The sequence below is a fragment of the Anopheles moucheti genome, chromosome 2, assembly GCF_943734755.1.
Source record: "Anopheles moucheti chromosome 2, idAnoMoucSN_F20_07, whole genome shotgun sequence".
NCBI lineage: Eukaryota > Metazoa > Arthropoda > Insecta > Diptera > Culicidae > Anopheles > Anopheles moucheti.
In genome coordinates this window covers 28,453,685-28,467,687 of record NC_069140.1, presented here as the reverse complement: position 1 = coordinate 28,467,687, position 14,003 = coordinate 28,453,685, and the positions used below count along the sequence as shown (strand labels likewise).

The 14,003-nt window shown below is 47.3% G+C and overlaps 1 protein-coding gene across 1 annotated transcript in view; it reads left to right on the top strand.

Annotated features, from left to right (window-relative positions):
* Positions 1–13,768, top strand: part of LOC128310520 (GATA-binding factor C) — a 99,960-nt gene extending 86,192 nt beyond the window's left edge. Inside the window, exons 5-8 of the mRNA XM_053047177.1 lie at positions 5,659–5,793; positions 12,940–13,123; positions 13,236–13,429; positions 13,539–13,768. Of these exons, the coding sequence (XP_052903137.1) occupies positions 5,659–5,793; positions 12,940–13,123; positions 13,236–13,429; positions 13,539–13,562 (537 nt within the window). The 3' untranslated portion in view covers positions 13,563–13,768. The remainder of the gene's footprint in view (positions 1–5,658; positions 5,794–12,939; positions 13,124–13,235; positions 13,430–13,538) is intronic.
* The last annotated feature ends 235 nt before the right edge of the window (positions 13,769–14,003 follow it).

Sequence of the window (14,003 nt, the reverse complement as noted above, 5' to 3'; positions counted from 1 at the left end):
TGTGTAACGGGTGGAACAGAAGCAGCAACACTCGCACACGTACATGTGACCCAGCTGTCAACTTTAATTGGTAGCTGATCTTACCGTACCGATAGCGCGGTTATTTCGATTCTAATTTATACACGCACATATACTTGGCGATTCCACCACCCGGGGCGGGCCTTCTTTCTACCCCTTCGCACACATACGAAGGCCCGGTTCGGTTGCTATCCCATTTCATCGTTATTTCGTTTATGTCTCATTTCAAATCATTTCTTGCGAATCCCACGTTCCTATGGGCGTCCTTCGTCGCTGCCACACGGCACTAACGGCAGTGATTCTTGGAGTAAAGGTTACGCACATCCAGAGATTCAGAGATGAGCAGAGTGTATTTGCTCTCCGATAATCGATACAGCAAGCAGTTTCACTGGATGTCTAAGAAAAGTTGAAATTCCATCTCGTGATATTTTATATTTATACACAACTTTTGCAACTACTGCAATGTATGAAATACATTTTTAAATGTAATTAAATTGAATCTACTTAAGTTTCCCTAATCAATGACACACCCGCTTGCATGTCCTAAATTTGCGCCACAGCTTAAATTGTCATCCATACTTTATGCCACTCAATCGTCATGTCATTCCCACGCACGTAACGCTCCGCGAGAGGAAGGCGAGAGCTGTAAATTGAGCCCGATATCATTGGAATCATTTAAATGGTACCACGCCACCATCCGTATCGATCGGTGGGAATTGGTGGACGCAGGCGTGAACTAAAGCGAACATTGCTGCCAGTCAGCAATAGTAACGAAAATATGACAAACGAATAGCTAAGGAGCACCTTCCTTCCATCCATCTTCGGCCAACTCTCCGTTAGCTCTGTTTAGGCATCGAAATTCGATCGATAGGAACCAGTTCCCGTCAAGCAGGTCGACAACTTGTGCACCCCCTCCCACCACATCCATCCATCGGGGAACGAGGGCTCACTTACTGGTTTTCGTATGCTGAGTTCCCAGTTTCGTTTCGGACTCCTTCTGCTGGTCCGGTGCGCGCCCCTCATTTCCCTCCCCCCCCGGCCGACGTTTAATTAAAGCTGATTTCGGAAATCGATACTCGGTCGCAGATAAAAACCAATTAATAACACCTTTGTTGACAGTTGACTCTGGGTCTGTGGTCCGTACCAGCTTCCATCTGGCCAGTTTCCCGGTGTGCACGCGCTTCGGATATTACTGATCGACACGATCGATTCCGCTGTACCGAGCGAAGCGATAGGGACTAGGGGGTAGGAAAACCACAACAACCAAAATACACACCAATCCGGACACACCCGCGTGTTGTGTTTGTGTGTGTTTTTTTTACACACCCGGAACGCAACCGGAACCGGTTCCGGATGGAGCAAGGATATGGAAATGATAGGAAACCACGCGAGTGCCACCAGCTTTGAGTTCTAGTATTTTTCTTTATTAACATGGTTGGCCCTTACTTCCACAAACCCGTCTCAAGCCACGGACATAAGCTGCGAACATCGGAAAGCAATGACTGACCACGGTCTGTTTATGTGTCTCCGGGACCGAATCGTTTGACAGCTGAACGATATCCCAAAAAGCTTTGCGGGCTTGTACATATTTGAGGTGCGAGTGATTGGGAGAGACAGAAAAAGAGGGAGAGAGAGAGAGAGAGACTAGGAACAAGTGGTGGGTTAGCAAACGAAAACAACAATTACTGGATTGATGGATTGGAATTGGATTGGATTTGGATCTCCTAAAGCCGGTGGCCAGGAGTCACGGCCGGGCCCGGAGTGACATGCGTGAAATGGATTCAGGAACCGGGAGCCCGATGACGTACACGAGCGGGCTATGGTTTTAATTGGGTTAATGTCAGTTTGACAGGCACCGTGGTTCTGGTGTGGCCCATGCCTAGGCTCCCACTACACGTTCTACCGCACAGCTGGCCCCCATTCTCGCTCCCTCCATGCGTGTGCGGCTATAGTTGCTTACTGTCATCGAAATGTGTACGCAGACGAAGCAGCCCACTCTCACCATCCATCTTCTTTCCTCATGGATGCCGGTTTTATGGTGAAGCTACAAAATTGATGAACTACTGCTATTCCGTGCCGGACCTTGATTGACCACCTGCAACGCTTCCGCTTTACCGTGCCGTGTCCACTCATCCATCCACCATCTCTGCTTCATCCATTATTCACCCACAACGACCCCAAAAGGACGCCACCCGGCTTTGGACGCCGTGTTTGGTTTTTGACGTTGCCTTGGTTACGCCATTCGCCATGGTACGCACAAGCTGTCAAAACATCGCCACCATCGCTCGCCCGTTGTCAAAGCCCTCTACAATGCATGCCTTCTGTGTGTGGGGGTTGCTTCATACAGTAAGCAAACCACACAACCCCAGTATTGTGCGAAACCCAACGAAACTGCATCCGCCTGCAGTCGTCGATGCAATCGTCATCGGACGCAAATCGCGCCATCTTTCTCGCACCGCGACGACTCGCGCCCAACATCGATTGTGCGATTGAAAAGTAGGCGTGGAAATGGATTGCTCGCGGTTTTCATCGCTGCTCTCCGCGCACATCTATACAAAAGACGCGCGCGCTCTCGCATCTCGCGCACCGTTTTCCCACGGAAAACCGCGCGATGTTTTCGCCGTGCTCTCTGCGGGCGCGCTCATTTTTTTGCGCGAACTCGCACCACAGCTTCACGGCCTGCTCTTGGTTGTTTTTCTTTTGTTCTTGTCGAACAGTTCGCTGTTTCGGTGCAACAACAATTGTCTGTCGCGCGTTCCGGCCATTGGCAAATAAGGGTTGGTTGGGAGTTGCGAGTGGGTGCATAACATAAATCGAGCGGGAGAGCGAAAGGTTTGAACGCCCTTTTGCCACCCACCACCGAAACACAACGCGGACTCTGTGTGCGGGGGTGGATGGGCGGTTTGGGAAAAACAAAATGGATTTTATCGATTTTCCAACACCGATTTTCCTACTCCATTCGATGCGTCTGTGTTGGTGAGCTTGGTTGTGGTTGACGCGTCAGAGTTTATGGTTAACTGCGTGCTAAAACTCACATCACACAAACTCCCCAACTTTACCTGCACCCCTTTGGATTGACATTGGGAAACCTTCCCTCCAGCGTGGCTTTCGAACATTTAATTTGGTCATAATTAATGTCACCACGATGGGGAACCCCGGATGGTAGGAAGGGAACAATCACCCCGGGGCCCTTTACATGGAACCATAACACCATCACCAGTCAATAACATCCGGTTCATTTTCACCCCTAGAAAAATTGTTCTCCACATGGATAGTCGGGCAAAAGGGAACGTTAGCCTGGCAAGAATGTTGGAAAACTCACAATGCCATTACCATCGGAATGCGTTACGAGCGGAAATGATGCGACAATCCGCTCCGGAATAGCCAGGGACGCCTTGGAATGGGTGTTCCGGGAGTTCGGTCGATTTCGATCCGTCGACATGTTCACCGAAATTCTGGGCGCGTGTTGGCGTCTCGCGGGGATGGTCCGACGATGGACGCGCGTGATGGTTAAAAGCCGACCCCCCCCCCCCCCCCCCCCACCTCCTTGCACGAGAAGGACATTTGAATAAATAGTGTGGCGTCACGGAAATAGGATTTATTTCGTAATCAAGCCAAAGTGCATGAGCTTCCTGCGTGACTGGGTGCGGTTGGGGAACACATTTTTGACGGTTTTGTTTTTTCGAAACAATTCGCTTTTATTTTCAAAGCATCGAATTCTATCTGAAAATGTTGTACTTGAGCGAACAATGTTTTAGAAAATAGCATAAATAAAAGCATATCTTAGAAAAAATGATTGCCACGACCTTTAAGACAAACGAATGTATTCCCTCCGCATCCCATTAAGTGCGACACATTTATGCAACGATACCTCATTTGTCTTGTGTTGCACGTCGTTCATTATCTGCGTCCGTGCCGGGCAGCAAAACAAAGCCAAAGCAATCGCGGACAATTAAAGTGTTAAGCCTAATCCATCATTCCGGGTGTTTGAAGCTTCAAACTAGAGAACACTATTTCTTCCTCGTTGCGGCAAACATCAACTGGTTGTTGCAATAGATAAAGATAAACAATAGCAACAGCAACAACAACAACAACGACAAAAACGAACACAAACACACAACAACAAACAGCTAAATATTAATGAATTCAGCAAATCGTGAACCACGACTAAATATAACAGCAACAGCAACATCGCTAACCTCACTCAACCCTGTCCACACGCGATACGGTCATGATGATAGTTTGGACATTAGTTTCATTTCTATTGCTTTTAAAAAGCTCATCATCGTGTTTGTTTTTCGGTGGTTGACGTGGGTTTTATTAATAACGGTGGCGAAGAAATCAACGCCCGCATTCGCAATATAAATAGCTTTCGACTGTCGGTCGATCGGGTCTCATCGGTCAGTGATGTAAAGCAAACGGCAAATGTTTTACAACAAACAAAAAAACAGTAATTTTAAATCAATAAAGCAATTATAAAATTCATGCATGGATTGGATTCCACAAAACTAATGCTTAAAAAATGCATAAACCTTCAACTTGCATTATGTAAAGCGTTATGTACGGTGCGGAACGATGTCTTCCGTTCGAGTAGATAACGAAGCTGAAATGTTACGGTTGCTGGTGATGGGTGGAACAACACATAAATCATCTTTTTTTTTTTTTTGTAATATTTTTTGCTAGCTGTCAAAAAATGTGATGATTGACTAACGAACCGATTTACGTTATTTGGACAATTTCGATTTCGGAAAATGAAGAAAACCAAACACACACATTAATATGTGTCTGTCGGTAAGACGTAAAAGTAACACATAAAATTAATCTCATACACCACATCAACGTGATGAGCGTTTCGGGAGTGGTGAAATTTATTGTCACTACCAGTGTACCGGTAGATTTCTGCGGAACAGTCGGAATGTCCCCAAAGATGAAGCAGTCAAAGCGCCCAAGTTACACTCGAAAACCCAACGGTCCATGTCTCCATTACGAATAGCTTCATAGCTACGCCCTGTACACTACGCAACTTCGCCCGAGGCACAACAAACAGGAAAAACATTGAACAAAATTAGACACCCGGTACCGTCCCGGGTTGCTTCCCCTCAGGGAGGTGTACACACCCTGGCTGTCGGTCACCATCAAAGTTTTCCAGATATGATTTTGAAAATTGAACAATCTACCGATCGGCGAACGGGCCCAACGCTGTATGGGTGTAATAAATCAATTTCAAGCGTAATTGTTTTCCCGAGGGTATTCGGATGCGCTTCCCTTGAAAGCGCTAGGTCCGGACCTGATCCGGATCCGAGGATCAGGTTTGGGACTGAGCTTAAGAGTTTCGCGCGCGTCTTTGGCTTCGGGGTGGTAAAATTCCAGAATTTCATAAATGTCATGTCAGATTATGCATCAGTCGGCAGCAGCGATGCCGTTTCATTGGCAAACGTTGCGAGATTTTAGGCAAAACTCTTCGCGTAGGCAATTCTTCCTTTACCGATCGCAAACACTACTGACGCAATAATTGCGATCGTTTACAGCTCTCTCTCTGTCACTCGCACACACTGTAGAGTGTTTTTCCCGCATCGATAATGTTGATGTATGATTGTTAATTTTCTTTTCTCGCATTTTTTTTATTGCTTCTGCTTTCAGTCGCTTCAAAGTGCCGCCCGACGTGCCGGAACATCGTGCGCCAACTGCAAAACGACCACCACCACCCTATGGCGAAGGAATCAGGGTGGCGAACCAGTTTGCAATGCTTGCGGGCTGTACTACAAGCTGCACAACGTAAGTACTGCTACCGGCCAGTGTGTTACGACTTTCCACCCGTGTGCTGTTACGTGGCTGGGGTAGAATGCACGCACAGGCGGGATGCAATAAATTGCAATGCACCGAAGAACTTAATCAATCGATAGATTGATCGTCAGCGATGGTCCGCGATCGGAGGACGACATCCCGCCGTGGATTATCCGGTGTGCCGTTCCGAAAGTAGCGCTTCGGGGGCTTCGGGAGTGGGTCGGTGCAATAAAATCTACCCGCCAGAAGCTGACGGAGAGAAAGGAAATAATGACCCATTATCGTCCCGGATGCTGCAGAGGTGCAGAGATCCTGGCGGCGATTTTACCAAGAACATTTACCATCCATCGGTCAATTCCGGTTCCCTTTTTGCTAATGGCATCGTACACGGAAGCGATTAATATTCGTCGTGCGTGTTACGAAGGATATCCGGCAGGACGATTTGTGTTGCTTCGGTAGCGTAACACGTACCTTAACGACCTCGCACGTAGCACGCCACTACATATGCAAATGGCGCTGGTTGGATCTCGAAAAAATCGCTTTATACATCGAATTAACCTGAACGGATTTTCAAAGCGAAATATATTCTGTGTTTTTTTCTGGCTAGATTTATTTTAATTGAAAGCAAATAGTTTATTTGGGGAGGAAATGAGAGAATCGACGAGGGAGTTGAAATCAAACCGACGAATGTGTGCAGTGTGCAAGATAAAAAATGGAATCAAATCTTTGAACAGGAAATTAACTTCATCCTCTAATCTGCCCTTCATCCTGGCCTGGCAGGCCACGATATAGCTAGATGCTCACCGCCGACAGGAGGGTAAAGATTGTGGCGCTTCATATTCTGGCACGTGTCATTGGCACTGCACGTTTTTCTGCACCAACCCTCGCCGGGGTACGCCGGGTCCTGCCAGGAGTGTGTCGTCGACTTCAATGCCACCGATAGGCCACGACGGGGTGTGGGAATTGTGGATTTGGTGCGTGGTGGACACTTGCCAAACATCAGGTACACACGGGGGAACAGGGTGATTTTCCACCACGAAAATCTGGTCGGCGATGCGCAGAGGATAATCAATCTGCAGTCATTGCCATCATCTAGCCCCTCTCAGCGAACCAGTCGCATGATAATAGGGTGTAAATGTTTTGGGAAGTGCGATAAGATTGATTTACTTCTGATTCGTTCGAGAGGGTGATTTTTGTGCTGGTCGGACCAGATTCGGTACAATGAATATTAAAGAACGGACAGACTATAATGCCTTGCGGTTCCACCCTCTTTTTTCGGGAACCCCAATCGGAACCAGCACGAATTACGAAGGGCTGGTCGATGCTCGTTCGAGTAGAATCAGCTTCCTTCCCTTTTTGATCGCCCATATACTTGCGGGATCGGGTGTATCATGAGTGTGTATGGCGAGAAAAGAAAATGTTCTGGGGGAAAATGGGAAAGATTAAAACGCTTCAACAGAAATCGTTGAATGCTGCAAAGAAAATTAGTTCGAAGATAAGAACAAAAAACGGGGACTTTCTTCCGCCATCTCTTCCTCAATCGCATTGCAATGCCCCGATCAATGAATCGAACTAAGCAAAAGACGATGGTTGCACCCGGTTTGACAACAACCTGCACCAAAGGTACAGCACCTTTCGGAAATTCGTCAAAAAGCCAATGTCCGTGAGCGTCCGACATGGGACCGGAGGGCAGTGAAGAATTGTCAAGCCAAGTCATTCACAACCTTCAATTGCCATCCTTCTCACCAGTCGCTGCCGGTTGGAGCATAAAAGCGAAAGCATAATGATACCGCGTCCATTACCGATCAGGATGGTTACGGATGGTTGTCAGCTTTTGTCAGCGACAGTTCGCGAAACCTTTGACTGACAGTTGAAAAGACGGCCGAATCAATGTGACCCAGGGTGGGCTGGTGAAGTACCAGGAAAAACGCCACCATGCGCCACATAAGATGCCAGCGCTAACGATGCAGTTGCCTTGATGGACCGCGAGAAAATTGGTTCGCGCTGGGTGTGCGTTATATCGTGCCCAAGGCTGCGCCGTGTGACAAATAGAATGGGGCGACAAATGGAAAGAAACATGTTGGGTGGATACTGAAAGGAGCAGTTTCAAATGAGCGTTTTAGTGGTTTAAGTAACTTTTAAAAAGATAACTGAACTATTTTTAGTGAAACAATTGTCACAAAATAACAAACATTTGGTAAAACGCCAGAAGTGTTACGAGATCATAATAATTCATAATTCACTAAGCACTAAACAACACAATTTTAATTTAGTAATAGTGAAAAACACATTAGTAGATAACACATTTTACGATGAAACAATGAGTGATAGAAAAACCGACGGACGGCGCTTGCAAAACCTTCCACAACTAATGAAATTGAATGAAAAAGTGATTATTCAAATTTATGCAAAACTGGCCGAGTGCAGACCGGACCAGGTTAGGCCTTATGGGGAGTTGCTTCATGCAACGAAGCAAAAATTCGACCCAACGCACCCAAGGGCACCGAATGGATAATGGAACCACATGATAATGTGTGCGTGTGACACGACTTTTCGTATAAATATATTTTCGAGGGTGGATTATGGGCATGTGCGAGAGGGGTCAAGGGTGGCCTCGGCACAAACACACTCTACCACGGGAACGGTTTTCAAGCCCACAGCCAAAGACAACCCTCCCCCCGCAAAGAAAAGGTTTTCCAAGCGCTAAAGACAGTTCCGGACATACCCATCTTTGAAGCGTGGATAGAGGAAGAAACTAAACAGCGCAGTTTCTCTCGCAGTTAACGGTGTAAACCGGTGTAACAAAAATGGCAACGCAACGAAAAAAAACAAATGCATTAAAAAATTAAAACTACATCAAGCTCAAATCAACCCCTTTCCACGGACCACAGTTTCACGGTAGGTGGAAACGAAAGAAAAGAAATGCACCACATGAACAAACTACCCTAGCCGTTGGATGGAATGTGCTGTAGTGGTGTCGTTTCAATCGTCCATTGATAAGACAAAGAAACGAAACGGCCGGTGAGACAAAATATGTCCAAAAGCTTGGGGATTTTTTTTTCATTTTCATCATAAAAAGATTGTGTGTGTGTGTTCCTGTTTGCTTGGGGTAGAAAAGTGCTTCAGTGAGAAGACAGAAGCGGAAAAGCCACATGGTGATATTGAAATATTACCATGATGTGCCTAGCGCAGCATAAATGAATTGTTATGGCCATAATAATAGTAATTATCATTATAATGTGTTTGTGAAGCGGTGTGTGTGTGTGTGCAGGGTTGTTATTTGGCGGGGGGTCGGAATGGATACACCCCGGAATGGGTGCAATGGGAACGTGAAACAGGGTGGTGGATAATGAAATGTTAGTGAGATTTGAGGAAGTAGCATTTTCCCCACCCTTGCTTCCATCCCAACTCCGGTAGCTGGATTAATGTGAGTTTAAAAAAAACAACCCCCGGCAGATCATCCAGTTCGGAATGTCTGGTTTTGGGCCTCGTGTTGATTAAACGAATGTTTGCGGAGAAATTAACCTCACACTGATTTAAACGAATTGGGCATATTACTCAGTAGATGTTTGTATGTTTCCGTGAAGCACCTGGACAAATATGCTTTTGCCCAACGTTTTGTGACAGTTTTGGTACTCGAGCGATCATAAAACAAACGACAGTTGTCAAACGAAATCGTAATCGGTGTGACCGGAACGCCTCCCTATCGTCTCGCATACCGCTGATAACATCGGGCACGTTCAGTGCGTGCACTGTTTGGCCCGCGCAACCGATTGGCATCGGCATTGTACTTCGCCATACTGTGAACGGCTCTATCACAGCCACCGCAATTAACCCCCACGGATTTTGCGGATGAACCCCATCACAAACTGAGCCGCGGTCGTCCTCGCATTATCGTGACACGTTGCGATCTTTTCGACCGATCTTATCACGAAACCTGGCCCCAATCTACTTAACGCTGATTAGTGGTTGTAAAATGAAGGGCTTAAGCGGAATTTTACCGATCGTTCATTACCCTTCGCGTCACAAAGCTGGAAAGGAAGCCGGTGGTCGGTGAGAAATACGCGCGCTATCGAGTTCCGAAAGCAATAGTGTCCGAAATGCAACCGCTACTTTGCAGACCTTATCAGCCGTTGTGGTGTAGATAGCTGCCGATCGTGATGTAATTGATATTGTTACGTGCAATTTTACTGACCATAAAACAGACCATTTGGTTTTCGCCAATTGTTCACAATTTATAGACGTATTACACGTAAATGGTGCTTTGGTACCATGATTGATAACGTTCGACACCAGAACCTTGGGTTTTTGGTGGCACGTGGGGCGCGCGGTACAGTAATCCGGCGGACGAAAACGTGCGGGAAAAGAGAGTCAGTTTCAATTTCGATGGTATTTAGATACAATTATCACCCCCCGTTTTGCGATGCGGAGGAAGACAAATCTACTGCTCGCTCGGTAGCGTTTATCAAACTCCCATCTGACAGCTGTCAATGTGCGATGAACCGATTGGGTGGTCTGGAGAACTGTAAAGCCGCCCACGTGTGTGCAGTGTGGTTGGTGCGGATTGCTTACCGAAAACGGTGTAGGAATAATGCACACCCAAGGGAGAGCGATAATTATCATCCTTCAGACGACGTACGTAACTTAATTTGAATGACAAATACGATTGCGATCTCGGACGTTACCCGGTGGGTACCTTGAAGTTCACGGAATGTGACACCTTTAGGAGTTGTGCGCGTTGGCAATTGAATATCTCGAGTAAAACAGCTACTGGTGTGAAGATTGGGCTTCCAAAACAGAGTTCCAATAGTACTGATTGACATTTAAAGTCCACAACACAAAAGTTGAATCACTCTATTTCTTTTTATTATGAAGTTAAACACGAATGCAATACAAGATGGTCAATAAAGGGAAGGTAGAAATGTTAAAACCTATTTCCGAGGCAAAAATAAGATCCCTGTTTTTCCGTAACTTCAAAAGCATTAGGAATTTGCGGTAATTGATACGCTTGTTCATTCGATTTACAACCACAAAAGTTTCGTTGTGAAATCTGAGAGAAAGAGCGAAAAAAAAAGCTTCTAAGCCAAACGAAATAGCAAAAGCGAATAGTTTCACGCAATACTGCAATAGTTTCAATTGCAGATCGCTTTGTTTGCCTACCCTTCGCAAACTTCAGATCCTTCGCATTGTGACAACGGTTAAGGTTCAAGTTACTACCTGATCAACACGGGAGCTTATCCTGCATCTTTTATTGTACATGAATGCGTTCTTCCTTTTATTTCCTTCCTTCAACTCACGCATAACAAACATGACCGCACCCAATTTTGCTGCCCGGGACACTCCACGCTACCACCGCAATTGCACATTTCTGCACAAGCCAATTTGACAATTGACAGATATATACGGTTTCCATGGAGGGCACCCGCTCGGGGCACGGCAACGATCCGCTTCGACAATTGATGGCAGACAGGAAATGAAGAATCATGGAAGATTACGATCACAGTGCAAGATCAAACCTGCAACCGATTTCGAAGGGACCACGGGTTGTGCAGTCTTTCAGATCAAATACTTAACCGGAACTCAAACTCTCTTTGGTTTTTTGCTGTTTTTTGGAGACGACAGAACCTTCACGAAATTTGCACTTGCGGCAAGTCAACCACCACTAAAATGTTTGCCAATTTGATGCGTGCGCGCGCGTGTATGTACTCATGTAAACGCTGAAATTTGAGCTAAAGCACATTTCGGTCCACATGAAATGCATTTCTGTTGCCAGTAGCCAGTTGAAAGATGAGAGATCGGAGATCTGGTACTGCAGATCGTTATCCGTTCGACCAATCTGGTGAATCTGGCTAGCGTTACGAGGGCCTGCAGAGCGGGCAGCGTTTGTTGCACATTCACCGGTAGAAGCAAAGACGAGAACCAATTCTCGAGCCGAGTGTAAACTCGATAATAAGCCTGCGACATTGCCCGATGCAATGTCCCGGGCTACCGGGCGAATGCACCGAATCTCGGCCGGGGTAAAGATTTTCGTAATTAAAGAAATTTTTAATGATTCAATTTATCTTCGAAAAATCATCAGTACCATTTATCCCCTTCGCGTCTGGGTGCGGGGAGTGGGAGCGAGTGGGGGAAAAGGTCCCAGTGCCGGCAGTGCTGTGGGAGAAAGCCGGCAAGAACTCCCAAGCGCTGCGCGCCACTAAAACAGGGATAGGCAGCACTGCTCATTTTCGTAATGAAGTTAGATGTAGCATGCAGAACGCCAATTAACGCTTTAATAACTTCGCTCGATTTCACCCAACGACGGCCGATCGCAGGGCCCGATCGCAGCGCAAGGGTATACGCATTCGCAAGAATGCTGATTTGCATCAAGATTTATTTCATATGGTTGGTGAAGGGCCCGTTTCGATCTGATCCCCGCCATCCCTCCGTCTCCTGTTCCCTCCCCCCTTCCCGAGTCGCATCTTCCCTCGCACCTTGGGCAGCGTGCACTAATTATGGGCCCCTCCGGATGCTCGGAGGCATTCCCGCCGATGGATGTTGCCGCCCGGAACCTGCGAGCGAAAGAATCGACCCGATTGAGCAGCGCAGATTTCCCAGAAACTGCCACCGGGTGGGGGGGGGGGACCCGATATCATAGTCATAGGCATCATCGTTTACGCGGCATTTAGCGCACCATCTCGGAACGCAACCCTCCGGCCGCGGTGCTTTGGCAGATGCATCTGTGTGGCGCGTGCGACCTAGCCGGCTGTAGCACGCGTGCCCCCGTCGTAGAATCCGGGAAGCACATCCGCGTAAATCGACCGGAACGCGCCGCCTCGCTGCCTCGCGTGCTGGCGAACAAATGATGCAAACAGTGTGTGCACAAGCGCGCGCGCGCGCGTTTGTGTGCGCTATTGCGTTGAGGTCTACTTTGGTGGTCTCGAGAGATACTTACGACGATGATATGCAAAAGATAGCAGAAGGCATTGCTTTATGTGAGCTGGTCAAATTCAACCATGATGTTTGGTTTTGCACATTAACATGCCTGTTGGGAAGTCCGAACGAAACATTCTGCCACAATAAGACAACTCAGTTGACAGACAATACATAGCGTGTTTGATGTTGATTATTTCTATTTGCTTACTTTCACCCGCGCAGGTTAACCGACCATTGACGATGAAAAAGGAAGGCATCCAGACGCGAAATCGAAAGCTGTCGTCCAAATCGAAGAAGAAGAAAGGAATTCCCGGCTCGTGTCTTCCCCTCGGTGGCCATCTCGGTGACCTGATGAAGCCGCTCGATCATAAACCCTCCTTCCCAGGAGCCTTCCCCGGATCGATGGGTAAGTCACACGCATGAAGAATATGTTCTCCAATGCCTTACAACATTTTAAAACGAAGAATGTCGTACGGAATTCTAACACAAATTTTGTGTTTCACATTTGTCTCCGATAGGACAACACGGCCATTTATCTGGAGGATTACATCCAGCGCACACGCATATGCACGGAGGCTGGTATACGACCGGCATGGGAGCTCTCGGAACGTCCGGTGGACTACAGAACGGTTTCGGTGGTGCGGGCTCGTTAGGCGGAGGAGTCGTCCCACATTCGCAATCGTACCATCTAGGACTTAATTCAATGGTAGGTGTCACATGTCTATTATCTCAAAGCTATAGTGTACCTTATCGCCGACCTATTCGCCGAACCATTTTCAATCAATAACAATGTGTCCAATCTTTTTGTTTAACCGCAACAGAGCTGGCGTTCGGAGTACACGTGATGGAGCACCAGCAACTTCAATACCAATCTGTTTGAGTTTAGCACCTCGCCGAAACTTCAGCAGCAGCACCAGCAACAGCACCAACCATCCCTCCAGCACCAGCAGCAGCAACAACAGCAGCAACAACAACAGCAGCAGCAGCAGCAACTACTGCTGCAGCAGCACCAAAACCAGCAGTCCACCCATCAGCTGCAGCAATCGCCATCGTCCAGCTCGTCCCTGTCGTCGATAGCGAATGCGGCCTCGCTGCTCGAGCAGCACCATCTCGGATCGCTGCATCAGCTGCACGACCATCATCACGAATCGGCCGCCAGCCAGCTGCATCTTCATCCCCATCAACTGCATTTAGCGACCGCAAGTCAAGTACAAATCTAACTTACGACTACTACCCCCACCCATTTAGCCGTTTCCTCCCCTACCGAGCACTCGTTCGAGCCGTTT